The sequence below is a fragment of the Phaethon lepturus genome, unplaced genomic scaffold (genome assembly GCF_000687285.1).
Source record: "Phaethon lepturus isolate BGI_N335 unplaced genomic scaffold, ASM68728v1 scaffold12113, whole genome shotgun sequence".
NCBI lineage: Eukaryota > Metazoa > Chordata > Aves > Phaethontiformes > Phaethontidae > Phaethon > Phaethon lepturus.
In genome coordinates, this window is record NW_010529941.1 from 162,501 (window position 1) to 176,014 (window position 13,514).

The following is a 13,514-nucleotide window of genomic DNA, read 5'->3' on the forward strand; positions in this document are numbered from 1 at the left end:
TCTGCAGGAGGAGGGGAAAAAAAAAACCCCAACCAAAAACCACAACAATCAAGCAGTTTGTTGTGAGGGAACGGATAAGCTTTTTTATTACATTACAGGTGAAACGTTCATGGTAATTAGTGGAAACTGTGCTTCAACTCCCCCAGAGTTTAGACGTATTCCTTAAGGACAATCTGTAATGTATGGGAGGACCTGTCAAACTTAAACTTTGGGTCCCCCTAGTCCCTCCCCCTCTGCTCAGAAAAGCATATTTTGGTAGCTAGCATGCCTACCCACTCATTCCCTACTGCCCTTTTAAAAGAGAGACTTTTAAGACTCTCTGAGTTCAAACAAGACGTTTGAGAGATGCTTAATTGGCCCCACTGGATGGCAAAGCATTAAATCCTGGTCCCCAACACTCATTCGGTGTAGCTTCTTTTTAAATGGCAAGCAGAATCATCTAATTCTATATACAAATCAACTAGCACGATACTGCTTGGTTGAAAGGGTCACCACAATTATGTAAAACATGAGTATTAACTATAATTGGGATAGTTTGCTAATACAATAAAAAGCTCTGAACATGAGAAAAGTTATGCTCACAGCAGTAGCTATCACTTTCTAAAGTAAGAATTCATGGATGAAATGACATGAAAAAGATGGTTATAAAATTTTAATGGAATGATAAAAGGCAAAAGTCAGCCTCTCAGCTGAATTCTTAAAATCCCTATATATCACAATCAGCTCCTTAACTGTAAAATCAATGTGGAGTATAACATGTTGTCAATGTGGTTGTCACTGGAGGGAAGACTGCAAAGTGTGACAGCTACACAGCTCAGCCTGACAATGATGAAAATAAAATCATAAAGCTTTTTACATGGATGTAATTGTTTATAGAGGTAACTATTGAACATGGGAACAATGGGCATCTTTTTCCTTAAGATCCTTAGTTCATATTTCAAACCGTTTCATTACAGTATTAATACTAGAAGATAGTTTCATTTTGGCAAATGAAATTATCTTTTACGGCAGGCTATTTTACTCATCTGCTTCAAAACTTCAGACTCAACTTAAAATGAAGGCACAAAATTGGCATTAATGTTTCTTAATTCCCTGACTAGAAGCACACATTTGTTTACTTATTGTACTGGGGGAGTGAGTAGCTACAATCTCAAGGATGTACTTTGGGAGAATCTATACTTTCATTAATGTACTGAGACATGTACCTGGACTACTGCCCTTTAAAGCTAATGAGAAATACCTGATTTGCTGGGAAAATCTCTCACTAAGCGGAATAGAAAACCTGCACCTTTTATTCTTGAATAATTTACTCTTTTCAGGAACATGGACAACGAAATTGTACATATTAACAAAATGTGGTGTCTTTCATATACTACCAACTGTATCCTGCAGAAAATCCAAATTGTGGAGCTCTGGGCACAAGAAACCACAAGAATCTTTTATCACATTGGATCACAGGACTCAAAAGTCCTTAGGATGCTCATGCAATGACATGCAGTCCATATGAACCATATACTAAAAGCAGTCTTCAAAGTGTTCAGACTTTTTGCCCACTACTACTTCAAATGCACATTGGTTCCAGAACCTCAGCCTAGTAGTTAAGAAACTACTTCTAATTCCTAATTTATAGGCATGCACGGACAGTTTGTACTATTCATCATACGATCATCATATCGTACCTGCCACGATACTACTTCAGCCTTAATTTGTTCTTCTGTCCTTTTGCTATTCACCCTGTCATGTATTTCACCTGACTTTCTCCTCCCTTTATCACTTCACCAGTTTTTGTCTTCTCTGGCTTCAGTTTCCATTTATCTTTCTTGAGCACAGATGACCACATTCACATGAACTAACTATGGATTAATTTATATGGCTAAATTATATGAACCTAACTTACATAGCTACATATAACAAATATAATCAGCAGAGAAAGCAAGCGCTTCCAAAAGCTAACTGCATCACCTACCCTCTTGTCCTGCATAGTCCTCTGGAGGAGCCTGCCTCTCTCTATTGTCTACATATGGAAGCTTAAGAGAATAGGCCTCCTCATCCTGGAACCAAAGCTTTGTGGTAAGCATGACAGAGGAGCACACCATAGCACTATATATGATAGGAATAATACTTCCCTATGTTGGACTGGCCTAGAACTTTATACATAAAGGAGATGTGCTTGCGATCACTTTATCTAAGACAAAAAAAAAATGGGACTGCCTGATAGTCAACGCACAAAACCTTCTCTCTCAAGTGCCAGCCAGGTACTTATAAAAGGGCTTCACTAAGAACTCTCCATACTGGAATCACACACTGACCTGTGGGACTGAAATGCAGCCAATGTAGAGAACATATGCTGGTGACTGAGATGTCCTGCTGTATGCAGCTGACAGGACTGCAAATAGTTTCTGGGACATTCAAAAGAAAAGAAAGGAACAGGCAGCTTTTCTCTAAAGTAACAATTTTCCTAGCTTAAAACTTGCCCAAATCATGATGGATTTTCTCAAGCGCTAGAAAAAGCACCTTTCTCATTTGGGAACTATCCCTCTGATTAAACCGTGTGTGGATTGCTACCAGCCAATATAATTTTGCAAACCATAAAGCTACACCGTAAGAATGTGGCAGCTGCATTGGGCCACCTTCAGATAACTATAACTGGCTCCTGAGCAGCTTCTGTCCCAGATAGTTCAAAGACTTGCCATAACAAAAGGGAAAACTTAATTCATATCTTCTTTTTATATCTAGAAAATTTCATTTTATTTTTCTGAATGCAATGCATGAAACGCTGCTCTCCATTCAATGGTACATACTGATCTCTCAATTTAGTGGTGACTACATTGATTGCAAGAGTTATCTTAAATTTACATTCAAGTTCCTGAAAGCAAGATCTAATCTGGAAACTTCATCAACTGTTTATATTTGTCTGGCAGTAAATAGTCTGATGCTATACTGACCAAGATCGCTGGAACAAACATCTTTTATTAACACATGTTTAGCAGGTTTTCAAATATTCATAGGATATGTACATTATTGTTATCTGGCACTGGCAGGTTAGACTTCAAAAAATGCATGGAATCAGTTACTAGTGCCACACTAATCTAAATAGAAGTATTTGAAAATTATTTACGGCATTTTTTATTGCATTATAAAAATACCCCAAACCTACTAATCCGTATATTAATACGTTGTTTATCAGATACAACAGATTTTTATGGCAGCGTTTGCTATTTTTTCCTTAATCAATCCTAATATCTTCCTAGTTTACTATATATTTATCATAATAAAATATAATATGCAGATATATTGTGAAATCATCAGCTTGTATTAGTAGAACTCTATTGACTTTAAAAGTGGATGTGTTGATTTACATCTATTGCTATCGGGTGTATGTGCACATAAACACACACGCATACATTTTGTTCCTACACATATTTTATGCTTTGGTGAAACAAAAAAGACATATATACACTGTAGAAAATTCAATAAGAACATGCGTACACACGTATATTTCAACAGAGTAAGAAATATGGGACATTTCTACTGTCAAATTGTACTTTAAAAAGTCAAAGCCTATTGGTTAGCAGTGCCAGGAATTAAGTGTACTTCTGCAACAAGCTGTCAGTATAGGCAGTTTTATAAGAAACATATTGATGCCTTGACAGAAATACTGCTTACACCCAATGACAATCATTCAATCTTAAGCAACTGAGTTGAACATCCTTTCACAGATGGCAGCCCTCCACAATAACACCAAAACCAGAGTCCTTTGTCACCACTGAAAGTTGGGGTTTTTTTGTAAATTACAAGGGTTGTTGGATAATGGAGACACATCACCAGGTATTCTTTAGCAGAACCAATGCAAATGGAAGAGGACATGTTAAGGAAAATAATTTTTCCCTTGGAGACATGGAGTTTACAACTGAACTAAAGAAGTTTGTTTTAAGCTAAGAAACAAAATGCAGTATCATAGCTGAAGAGGTGAGTTGTCTGTTAATCTCAAAATACTTTAATTGTTTAAACAACTGACAGAGGCATTATATTTTTCCTTTCTTGTTCTTAAGTTTCCTTTGGTAACTTCTGCCTTCCATACTAACTTAAGGCATTTTTTGCAGAGGGTAGTGTTTCATGATGGTGCACAAAGGCCATCCAAGTTCTATGCAGCAGGTAACTTCTACAGATATGTTCAAGACGACTATATAGAAATGCACATCCTGTGTAGGCCTTCTACCTTGTCCCTAACTCCCAAAAAGAGAATTTTAAAATTCTACACCTACTACTTTGCACAAAAAATAATTTTTACATATACTAACAAGTGATGCCTTTTAAATGCACTTCTGTGCTCCTTTTAGCTAAAAAGAAACAACACTGTATGAACTATCTGACCAGAGCTAAATAATCATTGCAATTTGAATGAAATAGTCATAGAAGATTGGTTGCATTTAGACCATGAACTCGGACAAGTTGAATAATATTGTATGCACTTTTGGTAACAAACAATTACAATAAAAGAATTGAATCTCAACAAAGATTTTCACAGGTAGATAACATGTCTCTGGTATGTAAAGACCAAGTTCAGAACTTCCTTCTATTAGGTAATTACTTACAGCTTATGTGTTCAGAGAAGCATTTATACCTTTAGACCTTAAATGGATTTATCAGTTAAATTTGTGCTGTGAATTATTTGCTCAGCTTCAAAGAAAAACATTTTACAATTGTGGGAACACGTGTTTTCTTCTGGGTGTCCTCTCAAGAGAGACAGCTATCCATTTAGAGTAGGTTAAATTTATGGTCTGAAATACAGATCTCATATCAGTGTAAAATAGAGTAAGACCACAAGGCACTTTGGTGTGAAGGCAGAGAAAGCAACATAGTAATGAAACCAGTAATGAAACACCCCCACACCCACACCTTTTCCAGCTCAGAATGACTTGCTTTCTTATTAAACAAGCTATAACGGGGAAAATCTCTGTAGAAAATACCTAATTTCTCTAAAATTTGATAGAATGGGATCATCCGTTACTGATGGAAAAAAAAAGCAAATATATTTGAAAGCAACAGATTTTTCCCAAAAGAGTGCTATTAGATATCCTGCTACATTGTAAGAGAAATCTAATAGCTCAGTTTCTTAAAAAAGCTGGAAGTTCTGTATTTTGTATATGTTATTATGTACAACAAGCCCAAGTTTTGTTACACGTTTTTGCTTACTTACTGTATCGGGTGCAAAATCCTACCCTGCCAGCTAAACGGCTGTACCTACATCCAAACACCCGTTTGTTAAATCAAGGGACTGTTGAACAAATTACGTGGAGTGAGTCTGCAGAACGTAGAACTATTAATGAAGAAGGCGATGGGACTGGCAATGACAAACTCAATTTCAGACCACTAGATCACTACTTTGAATTAACAAAGATCACTGGGAATGAAAAGTTCTGTTCAGCTGTGGTACAGATTAGGTATTCTCAACACAGAGAGAAGACAACTGTCATATACTATTAACTTCAACTTATTTTCTCCGATATGACTGAAATCAGAATCAAGTCCTTGAATATAAAGCACGTACAAAGCTGTACTTACCAGTATATCTTAAACTAGCCATAAATGAATACATATGCATGGAGGGATATTTTATAAAGAAAAAAGATACTACTTCAAAAAACTTATATTTAGATATTCATGTTTTATGAAAATCTAAGACAACAGATATTTGATCCCTTAGGAGTTTTTATTGCAAGTTAGTATTACTGCTACTTAATTGAGAAAGCTAGATAACCAAAAGAAATTATGTGCAATGGCAGTTAAACTCTTACTTATATTTTCTGCTAAAGGGAGTTAAGTAAGATCAGGCTGCTTACTGTCCTCTGCTGTAGTCATTGAAGTCCAGTTACTATAAGCATTGCCATAACCATTGGAGGCAACCACTCTCATCTCATACTCGGTGTATGGCTGAAGATCTCTGACCCTGTGTTGTAAGGAAGCAGTAGGGCTGGAAAACAAACTGCAAAGAAAAACAGCATGAGTTACATTTAAACATCCCAGCACCTAAAGAAAAACTAAAGCATTACATGTCCTGTAACAAAACCAGCCACCCTAAAGGTGAGCCATATTCAAGATAATGGGACTTCTTTTGCTCAGCAGTTGATAGTGGCCTTGCTATGGTCTGCGTACTCTAAAATGTCACCAGCAGAATGCCTTCGCCGCATCTGGAGTCGGTAGCTGGGTGTGCCTGGGGCGTTGTTGCGAACTGGTGTAGACCAGACAACCTGAAGACTGGTCGGAGTGGCAGATGAAAGCCTTGGAGGCATCACACCATCTGGAGCTGTTGAAAAACATGGATGAATTAGAGCAGAGAAAACCATGGAGAACATATGCCGAGTGGAAACAAAATGCTCCATATACTGGAAAAACTGTTCGTCAGGATCAGCAGCAATGTTAACATGGTCCATTTAGTTTAACATTTTCACCACTGAACAATGCTATTTCTTTATTTTCTTCTTTTCAATACAGTTATGTGAGTATCATTTTGCTAAAGCAAACCTCCAAACACCAAAAGTAATTCAGAAGCAGCATATTCTCCACCACCTGTTCAAATATCATCTACTTCTCCTTGTGCCCAGGTCTGCCACCTCGAGAAGTTAAAGAAATGCTCACAGAAATGTTAGCCAGCAAGAGTAAAATTGATCAGACTTTTTATAATTCAGATACCTTCTCACCCTTATAAATTAATAATAATTTTAAAAGAAAACAGCAGAAATTTTAAGGGAAAAAAGGTCTTTAGGTAGAAATCAAAATAGATTCAGTGAAGTCTCAGTCTCTAGCCCACTGTTTTCTTAAGGAAATTAATTTTTATGAAGTCCAGGAACTGCAGATAAAAATCTGTCAGTAATGATACCACCAATGACCTTTAACTGCTGCAAATTTCACTGCATGCAGTAAAAAGAACTATGCCAATTTGCACCCATGAGTTTATGGCTTTGTTGTTTCTTTAAGAAGAAAACAATCTGTTGAAGAAACTTTCTGAATTTAAACACATCTGGACCTTTTATATATAATGCATGGCTGTAGCCATAACCATGTAGCTCTCTTCCAGAGAGTTAAAACACTGGAAAGTTACTACCTCTGTCATTTAAATTCTTGTACAATAATTTTGCTTTTCATGGCCCAGTAATTGCCATTTGCTTCTTTCTTCAGTCTTTCCAACAGAAGTTCTTTGTTTCTATTTTTTTTTTCCTTCTCTCTACTGGAAAAAACAGTCTCTCAGATCTGTAACTTAAGGTGTAGTTGTCAGCCTCAAGGCATAAATTGTAAGATGAGCAAACAATATTTTGTAGTAAATTTTCTATTTCCCACTTGTTTACGAGGTGGTTACTAAGAGGAAAGTAACAGAGTTTATGATACACTATCTGAATCATTCTCTCCCTGAAATGGATGAAAGGATGGCATTGGCTCCGAAAAAAAAGTCATCAGTCATATACAACAGTTTTTGTTTATACTGACATATACACACAGAGATACATGAACTAGCAGCTGGCTAGTTTTACTCTGATTATACGTACTTATGACTGGGGAACTTCAAAATTCTTCAGCTCCAGCTCCAGACTGTATTAGGTATGAAGGCACAAGACAGGTCTTGCTCCAATCAAGAGACTTGGTCCCTTTCCTTTAAGTTCAAGGTCTGCCAGTTTTCACGAGAAATTTTAACAAAAAGCTGGCTGCTGGGGTACCTGAGTTATTACCAGATATTTTACTTCTGAGAATTGGCCCCTAGCCCTGCAACCCTCCTGTTTTGTTCAGCACAAGATGAAGTGGAACAGGACCTCCAGCCTTCTTCACTCCCTTCTGCTCCTCTCTGTTACTGTGAAAAAGACATCATTAAACTTTTGGGCTTGAGCCAGCCTGGCCACCTTTGGATGCTCCCTCCTGCTGCTGTTATCTAGACCTAGGCAATAAGACTCCAGTAAATCCCAAGTAAACTTGAAATCTTCCTGTTTCCAAATCCAGGAGATGTCTGAGACTAAGGTAAGTCATGGTCTGCAAACCCCTTGCCAACACCTTCAGGACCTATCAAGAGCTTGTGAGCACCTCAACTCAGAGGGAAGAAGATGGCTGATTTAACTTGAACAGCCCCCAACATCCCTCCAGCTGAGCGATCAAAACCAAACATCTGCACACCAAATGCCTCCGTGTGTGAATTAAATTTCACTCTCAGAGTAAAATGAAGAACATATATTTACCTCACTTAACATTGTTCTGTTTAGCGGCAACATAACTAATGTTGGAGTGAACTTGCACAATAAGGGAGTTTTAAATGTTGTGGATGAAAAGTACAGTACTTGCAGATAATGATGAATTATTTTGGCATTCCTTTATAAAGTGATTCCTGAAGTTGTTAGCAGGCGAACTCAGCCAGCATGAGAAAGATGGCACAATTAATGTAAAAACTTTTATTAGAGGCTTTTAAAGTGTTTTCACAAGCTGACACTAACAGAAAGACTCAATATCCCTTCAAAGCAGGGTACTGCATCATTTAAAACTGAACCATCTGTAGTTTAAAATGTACCAGTTGTTTATGTGCACACAAAAATTCTACACAGCAAAAAAAGCTACATCTAAAAACGAATCTAATTAGCTGAGCTGTAATTTAGCCAGGAAGCCAAAGTTCACATTGTTATTGAGGAGACAGTGTGAGCAACTCACTGAGGAGGCAAAAGCGTTAAATTTATTTCCAGTTCTGCCAGGACACACCACTTCACCTTTGTCTTTCATTTCTCAATCTGTTAAATGGAGATAATAATACTTATCCTTCTTTGTAAAGCTCTCTGAGATCTACAAAGTAAAAGCTCTGATTAAGCTTTATGTATGTATAGTAGTGGTTATTATAGCGATACAGGAATGTTCTTCAAAAAACAAAGATGTAGCTGTCTAAATGTCAATAACAATTCACAGTGTGGATGTTATTTTAATGGCGTAGGTAATCTCAGCTAAATGTTCAAATCTCTTCTACCAACAAAAGCACAGCATAGGAAAGAGTAGAAAATTTGGACAAATCTCTTCTGTGAAAGTCAACTGATCTGTAGAACAAGCCTAGCTTACTACTTTCAGACCAACATGTTAGAATATACAGCAAATTTAACTCATCTGAAAGACTTCCTATAGCTCACAGAGAACATCCTCAGCTATGCGCTAAGGGAGTGTCCTCAGCACTGCACTTCCAAAGGAACGGGGCAGGGTGGCAGGAGGGTACAACAAAGAAATTGTCAAGTCTCTGCTGAGTCGTAATGAGAAAGGTGCTCTGTTAAACTAATCACACTCGGATCATTAAAAGTACAGAGCACTTCCCCTCAAAAATGGTAATTCTAAATTGCACACAAAACATCATTTGACTATTTCAAACACTCCTCATCACCAAGGTCTTCAGTGTAACATTTCCCTCAGCTTAACCCTTTTTATCCGATCCATATTCCTGAGAGACTCCTTACTACCCAAGTAATAACCGGCAACCAGCAATAATTCTACTGCGAATTTCTCAACAGAAGAGCCATGTATCTATCAGCTTGATATATCGTCTTTAAGATGCAATGTTGCTCAAAAAGCTCCCCTCAAGCTTTAATATGACCCTCAGGGGGCAACCACTCCACTTGCAACCTACTGAATCAACATCTAGACCAGTAAATCCTCACTTAGCAGGGCAGAAAGTCACACTTTGTATATGAAGAGACTACAAAGGCAGAATAAAATATTTAATCAGATGTCAATTTTAATCAAAGCATTAATAAACAGCCCTGCAAAATAATAAAAACTGCAGACTGTTTCAAGCTGACAATGATATATTGTATTCCAGATATTCAGGTACACGCAGATGAGTCAAGAAAGATCTGATCCCTGCTCGGCCACTAATGTGCTAAGCAGTCTTTGAAAAGTGTTTCAACTTCTTTCCTCAACTTCCTTATCTTAAACAACATATGCAGTAGTTGTCAGCTTTGTAAGTATTTGTTTATCTTAGGACAGCAAGCATTGTGTTAAATGATTGTGCTTAAATGTTTACTCCATGTTGAAAGCCTCTTTTTCTAAGAGGTATTAATTATATTTATCATAAGGATATATCTGAAATTTAAATTTTCTGAAAGTAGAAGACTAAGTAGGATTATTAAAAGTGAACTATCATTACAACAATAAATTATTATTATTTAGGTATAATAATGTCTTCACTATTAATCTTTAATAAGAGGAAGAAAAGCCAATAGAGCTCGATTTGATATCTATCAAATTGGTGTAAACTCACACCGACTTTGAAGTGAGGTGACACCACTTTTAACAGTAATCAGATATATTTGCTCTGCTGTATCCATAATATCTGCAGATAGGCAGCTAGAAGAGTTTGGAGCTATGTAACTATAACTCTACAATTTGCCACATCTGTACACGTAAAATATTTAGCACAGATGATGCATTTGCATCTTATGGAATTATTTTTCATATACATGTATGCGAACGATAACTGCAGGTATTTAACTACAGAGAAGGCAAATAGGCTCTCCACAGTTTGTGCCATAACAGCACGGAAAAGTTTCAGTCAGACTGCATTTAGATGAATCACAGAATGCCTCTCTCAGTCATGCCTACTCTCACTCTTTTCCAGGTTCAATCCACAAACCCCATTTCTTTATCTCATTGCAGTGGTTGTTTCGATACTCCTGATTCATTTTCTGGTTTAGGTGCCCATACTGAGATCATCTCATTACAGCACTTTTTATGGCAATAAGTTCTGCACGTTGACATTTGTTTCTTCTGATTTTCCCAGGTATGCCTGTTATCTAGTTGTTTGTGGAGTCCAAATAACTCCAGTCATTGCACTCTCCATAATTTTCAACATGGGCATGTGTTTTTGTTTCACTTAACCGAAAGACAGGCCATGATGCTGGGCTATATGTCATCACTGGAAGGGCATGCTAGTTATAAACCTTTATCTATTGGCAAAGCAGAAGATTGCTTTTTTTGTTTCTTATCTTCACAGGTTCATTGAAGTTTACTCCAGTTTGGTTTTTAACCCTCTTTTCCCAGGTATCTTTCCTACTCAGTGTATAGTGAATACACACAGTTGTTCTTGATTTTTCATTTAATATATATGTTCAAGCATGTTGTTTTCCACCCACTCAAAGCCTAAAGAATGCAAAGAAAATCCAAAGGATTTTCTTTCTACTTTTATAATTTCACTGATATATGTTTTCAGTTACAGATGTATCTCCATCTAATAATACATATACCAGGGAAAATGCACCACTTATCGAACACATTCCCATGCATCCGGAACATACAACGTGAAAGGTCCATGGCAACATTCTTGCTCGCCCCCCTCTGGCACATGGGGCTTGGGAGAAAGCCAGTAAAGAGACCTAAGGGAGTAGATTAAAGCCCCTTTTAACTTCCCAGTTAACTACCTCACGTTTGTGAAATTTTCTTTTCAGAAGTATAACATAAACAGGATACAGAAATATCTTGTTCTCTCTTCATGATCTATCCTGTTTTATACACCTGATCTCTGCTATAATAGTAATTTAATTGAAAATTAATGGCTTTGTAAATCTTTTCATTTTTAGCTTTAGCATTAATGTTTAATGTTACTTGTACTTGTAAGGCACAATATCATTCAGAAAAATGAAAATATGAATTTTGAAAAATCTAAAATTTGTTTTTATCTGGATTGAGTGTGTAAGCTCTAACTGCAAACTTTACTCCACTTGCACTGTTTGGTATTCCAAGGTGCAGAGTACAATTTTAGTAGGGCCCTGAAAATCAACTCAGGTTTTACTCCATGACCCCACAGACCTGAAGTTTAAGACAATTGTTTTTTGAAACCCCAGAGCAGGCTTACTTATTCCTCATTAATATTGCTCTAGTGAAAAACAAAATCAGACCTCCTCCTCCTCATATTGAACTTTTCTTCATGTACAACCTCAACATCTGCAATCCAAATATGGGTCTCAAGTAAAAATAATGTGTAAGAGATGCCCCTTTCCTAAGTGTTATATTTTACGGAGGTCAACACTATAAAAATGTCTTATAGATTTGTCACTTTTACCTTTATATAAGAAGTTACCTGCCTGCCTTCCTTCCTCAAGCTAGACAGAATTTACCCATGTTGCTCAGCAAGAACTTTGCTAAACTGTAAAAGCTAAAAAAGAATGCCAATAAGCAATTAGCTCAATGATTAATGATTTTAATACCTGTAATAAAGACATTGGATGGAATTTATAACTGCCCAGTAAAACTAATTATTCATCAGACTGTTTAAAAGGATGCCTAGCCAATAACTGTCACATCACAAAATTAATTTAAAACAAAATACTATGAGGAAAAAACAGAAGGAACGGTATTATGAAATCAGGCAGAAACCATGATTAAACAGCTTCTGTGGGTTAATTGTGACTCTGGTTACTGGAAAATGAAATATCTCTGTGAAGTAGCTTTGAGAAACTATCAGATCTGCCCTTTTTTACTTAGGGGAACAGATGTGGCAAGAGCAGAGGGAACAAGATCCTGTCTATCTTCATACAATAGCTTCAGTTTACCACATGAAGCAGCTTTGAGATTAATTTCAGGACTTTTTTTTTTTTTTCTTTCTTCTAGAAAGGAAGAAGTTGGCATAATTTGACATGAACCTTCAAAATCTTGCAACTTCCCTTACAACTGATATCTGCAGGCAGGGAGCTATGACCAGAGATAGGTATGCTAGCTTCCACATTGATGGAAACATCTCTGGTGAGCGTTTTGTAGACTGTTGGTGAGGAGAAAATTTGCTAAATTGAAGTTTCTTTCTTAATCTTGATGGTACAATTTCAAGGAATGGCAGGCTGGCTTTTAACCTTTTTACTTCATATTTGAAACTAAACAGTTGTTAGATAGCTCTGGGATTCCCAAAAGCAACAAAAAAAGCAAATTATATCACTGATGGTTGGGAAAAGACCAGCGAAGAAAGTTTAAACCTATGTATCTTAAAGAATAATAGAAGAGCAAAGGGTTAGACATATAGGCATCTTCAACTTCACAGAAGTTTTGCAAAGACAGAGAATCTCTGTGTCCTGGGAAACAGGACATACAGTAATGGGATTAAACCACTGCAAGAAAGATTTCAAAACTCCATCAGACTAAACAAATGCTTTACCAGAAATGAGACAACTTACGGTTTTGAGGAAAGAAGATGCAGGAGATGGTTTCCTGATGAACTCTTTTTCAGCCTAATAATTCAATGAAGGGAACTCTAACATCATAGAAGATGAAGAAGCAACAAAGAAAAAGCAAAAGGCACAGAGGTGGTGATGTTACAAGTAGCATATGCCTCAGTCTGAAGCATAAGTTGTTGAAAATTAATTTTTAATATAGTTTTATTCTATGACTGAAAGCAAAAGGATAACATAGGATATTCAAAACCAGAAAGCGGAATTCTACTTGAACAAGTAGACGTGTTTTCTGCAAATGATTGTTGCTATATCTCCACTCAGTGTGGCAAAAGAAACTAAAAAATATAG

At 36.8% G+C, this 13,514-nt stretch overlaps 1 protein-coding gene across 1 annotated transcript in view; it reads right to left on the reverse strand.

Moving 5' to 3' along the window:
* Nucleotides 1-13,514, reverse strand: part of LOC104613651 (usherin-like) — a gene marked incomplete at its 5' end in the record, with an annotated part of 193,364 nt that overhangs the window by 132,703 nt on the left and 47,147 nt on the right. Inside the window, 2 exons of the mRNA XM_010284111.1 lie at nucleotides 5,844-5,986; nucleotides 6,157-6,307. Coding sequence (XP_010282413.1) covers nucleotides 5,844-5,986; nucleotides 6,157-6,307 — 294 coding nt within the window. The remainder of the gene's footprint in view (nucleotides 1-5,843; nucleotides 5,987-6,156; nucleotides 6,308-13,514) is intronic.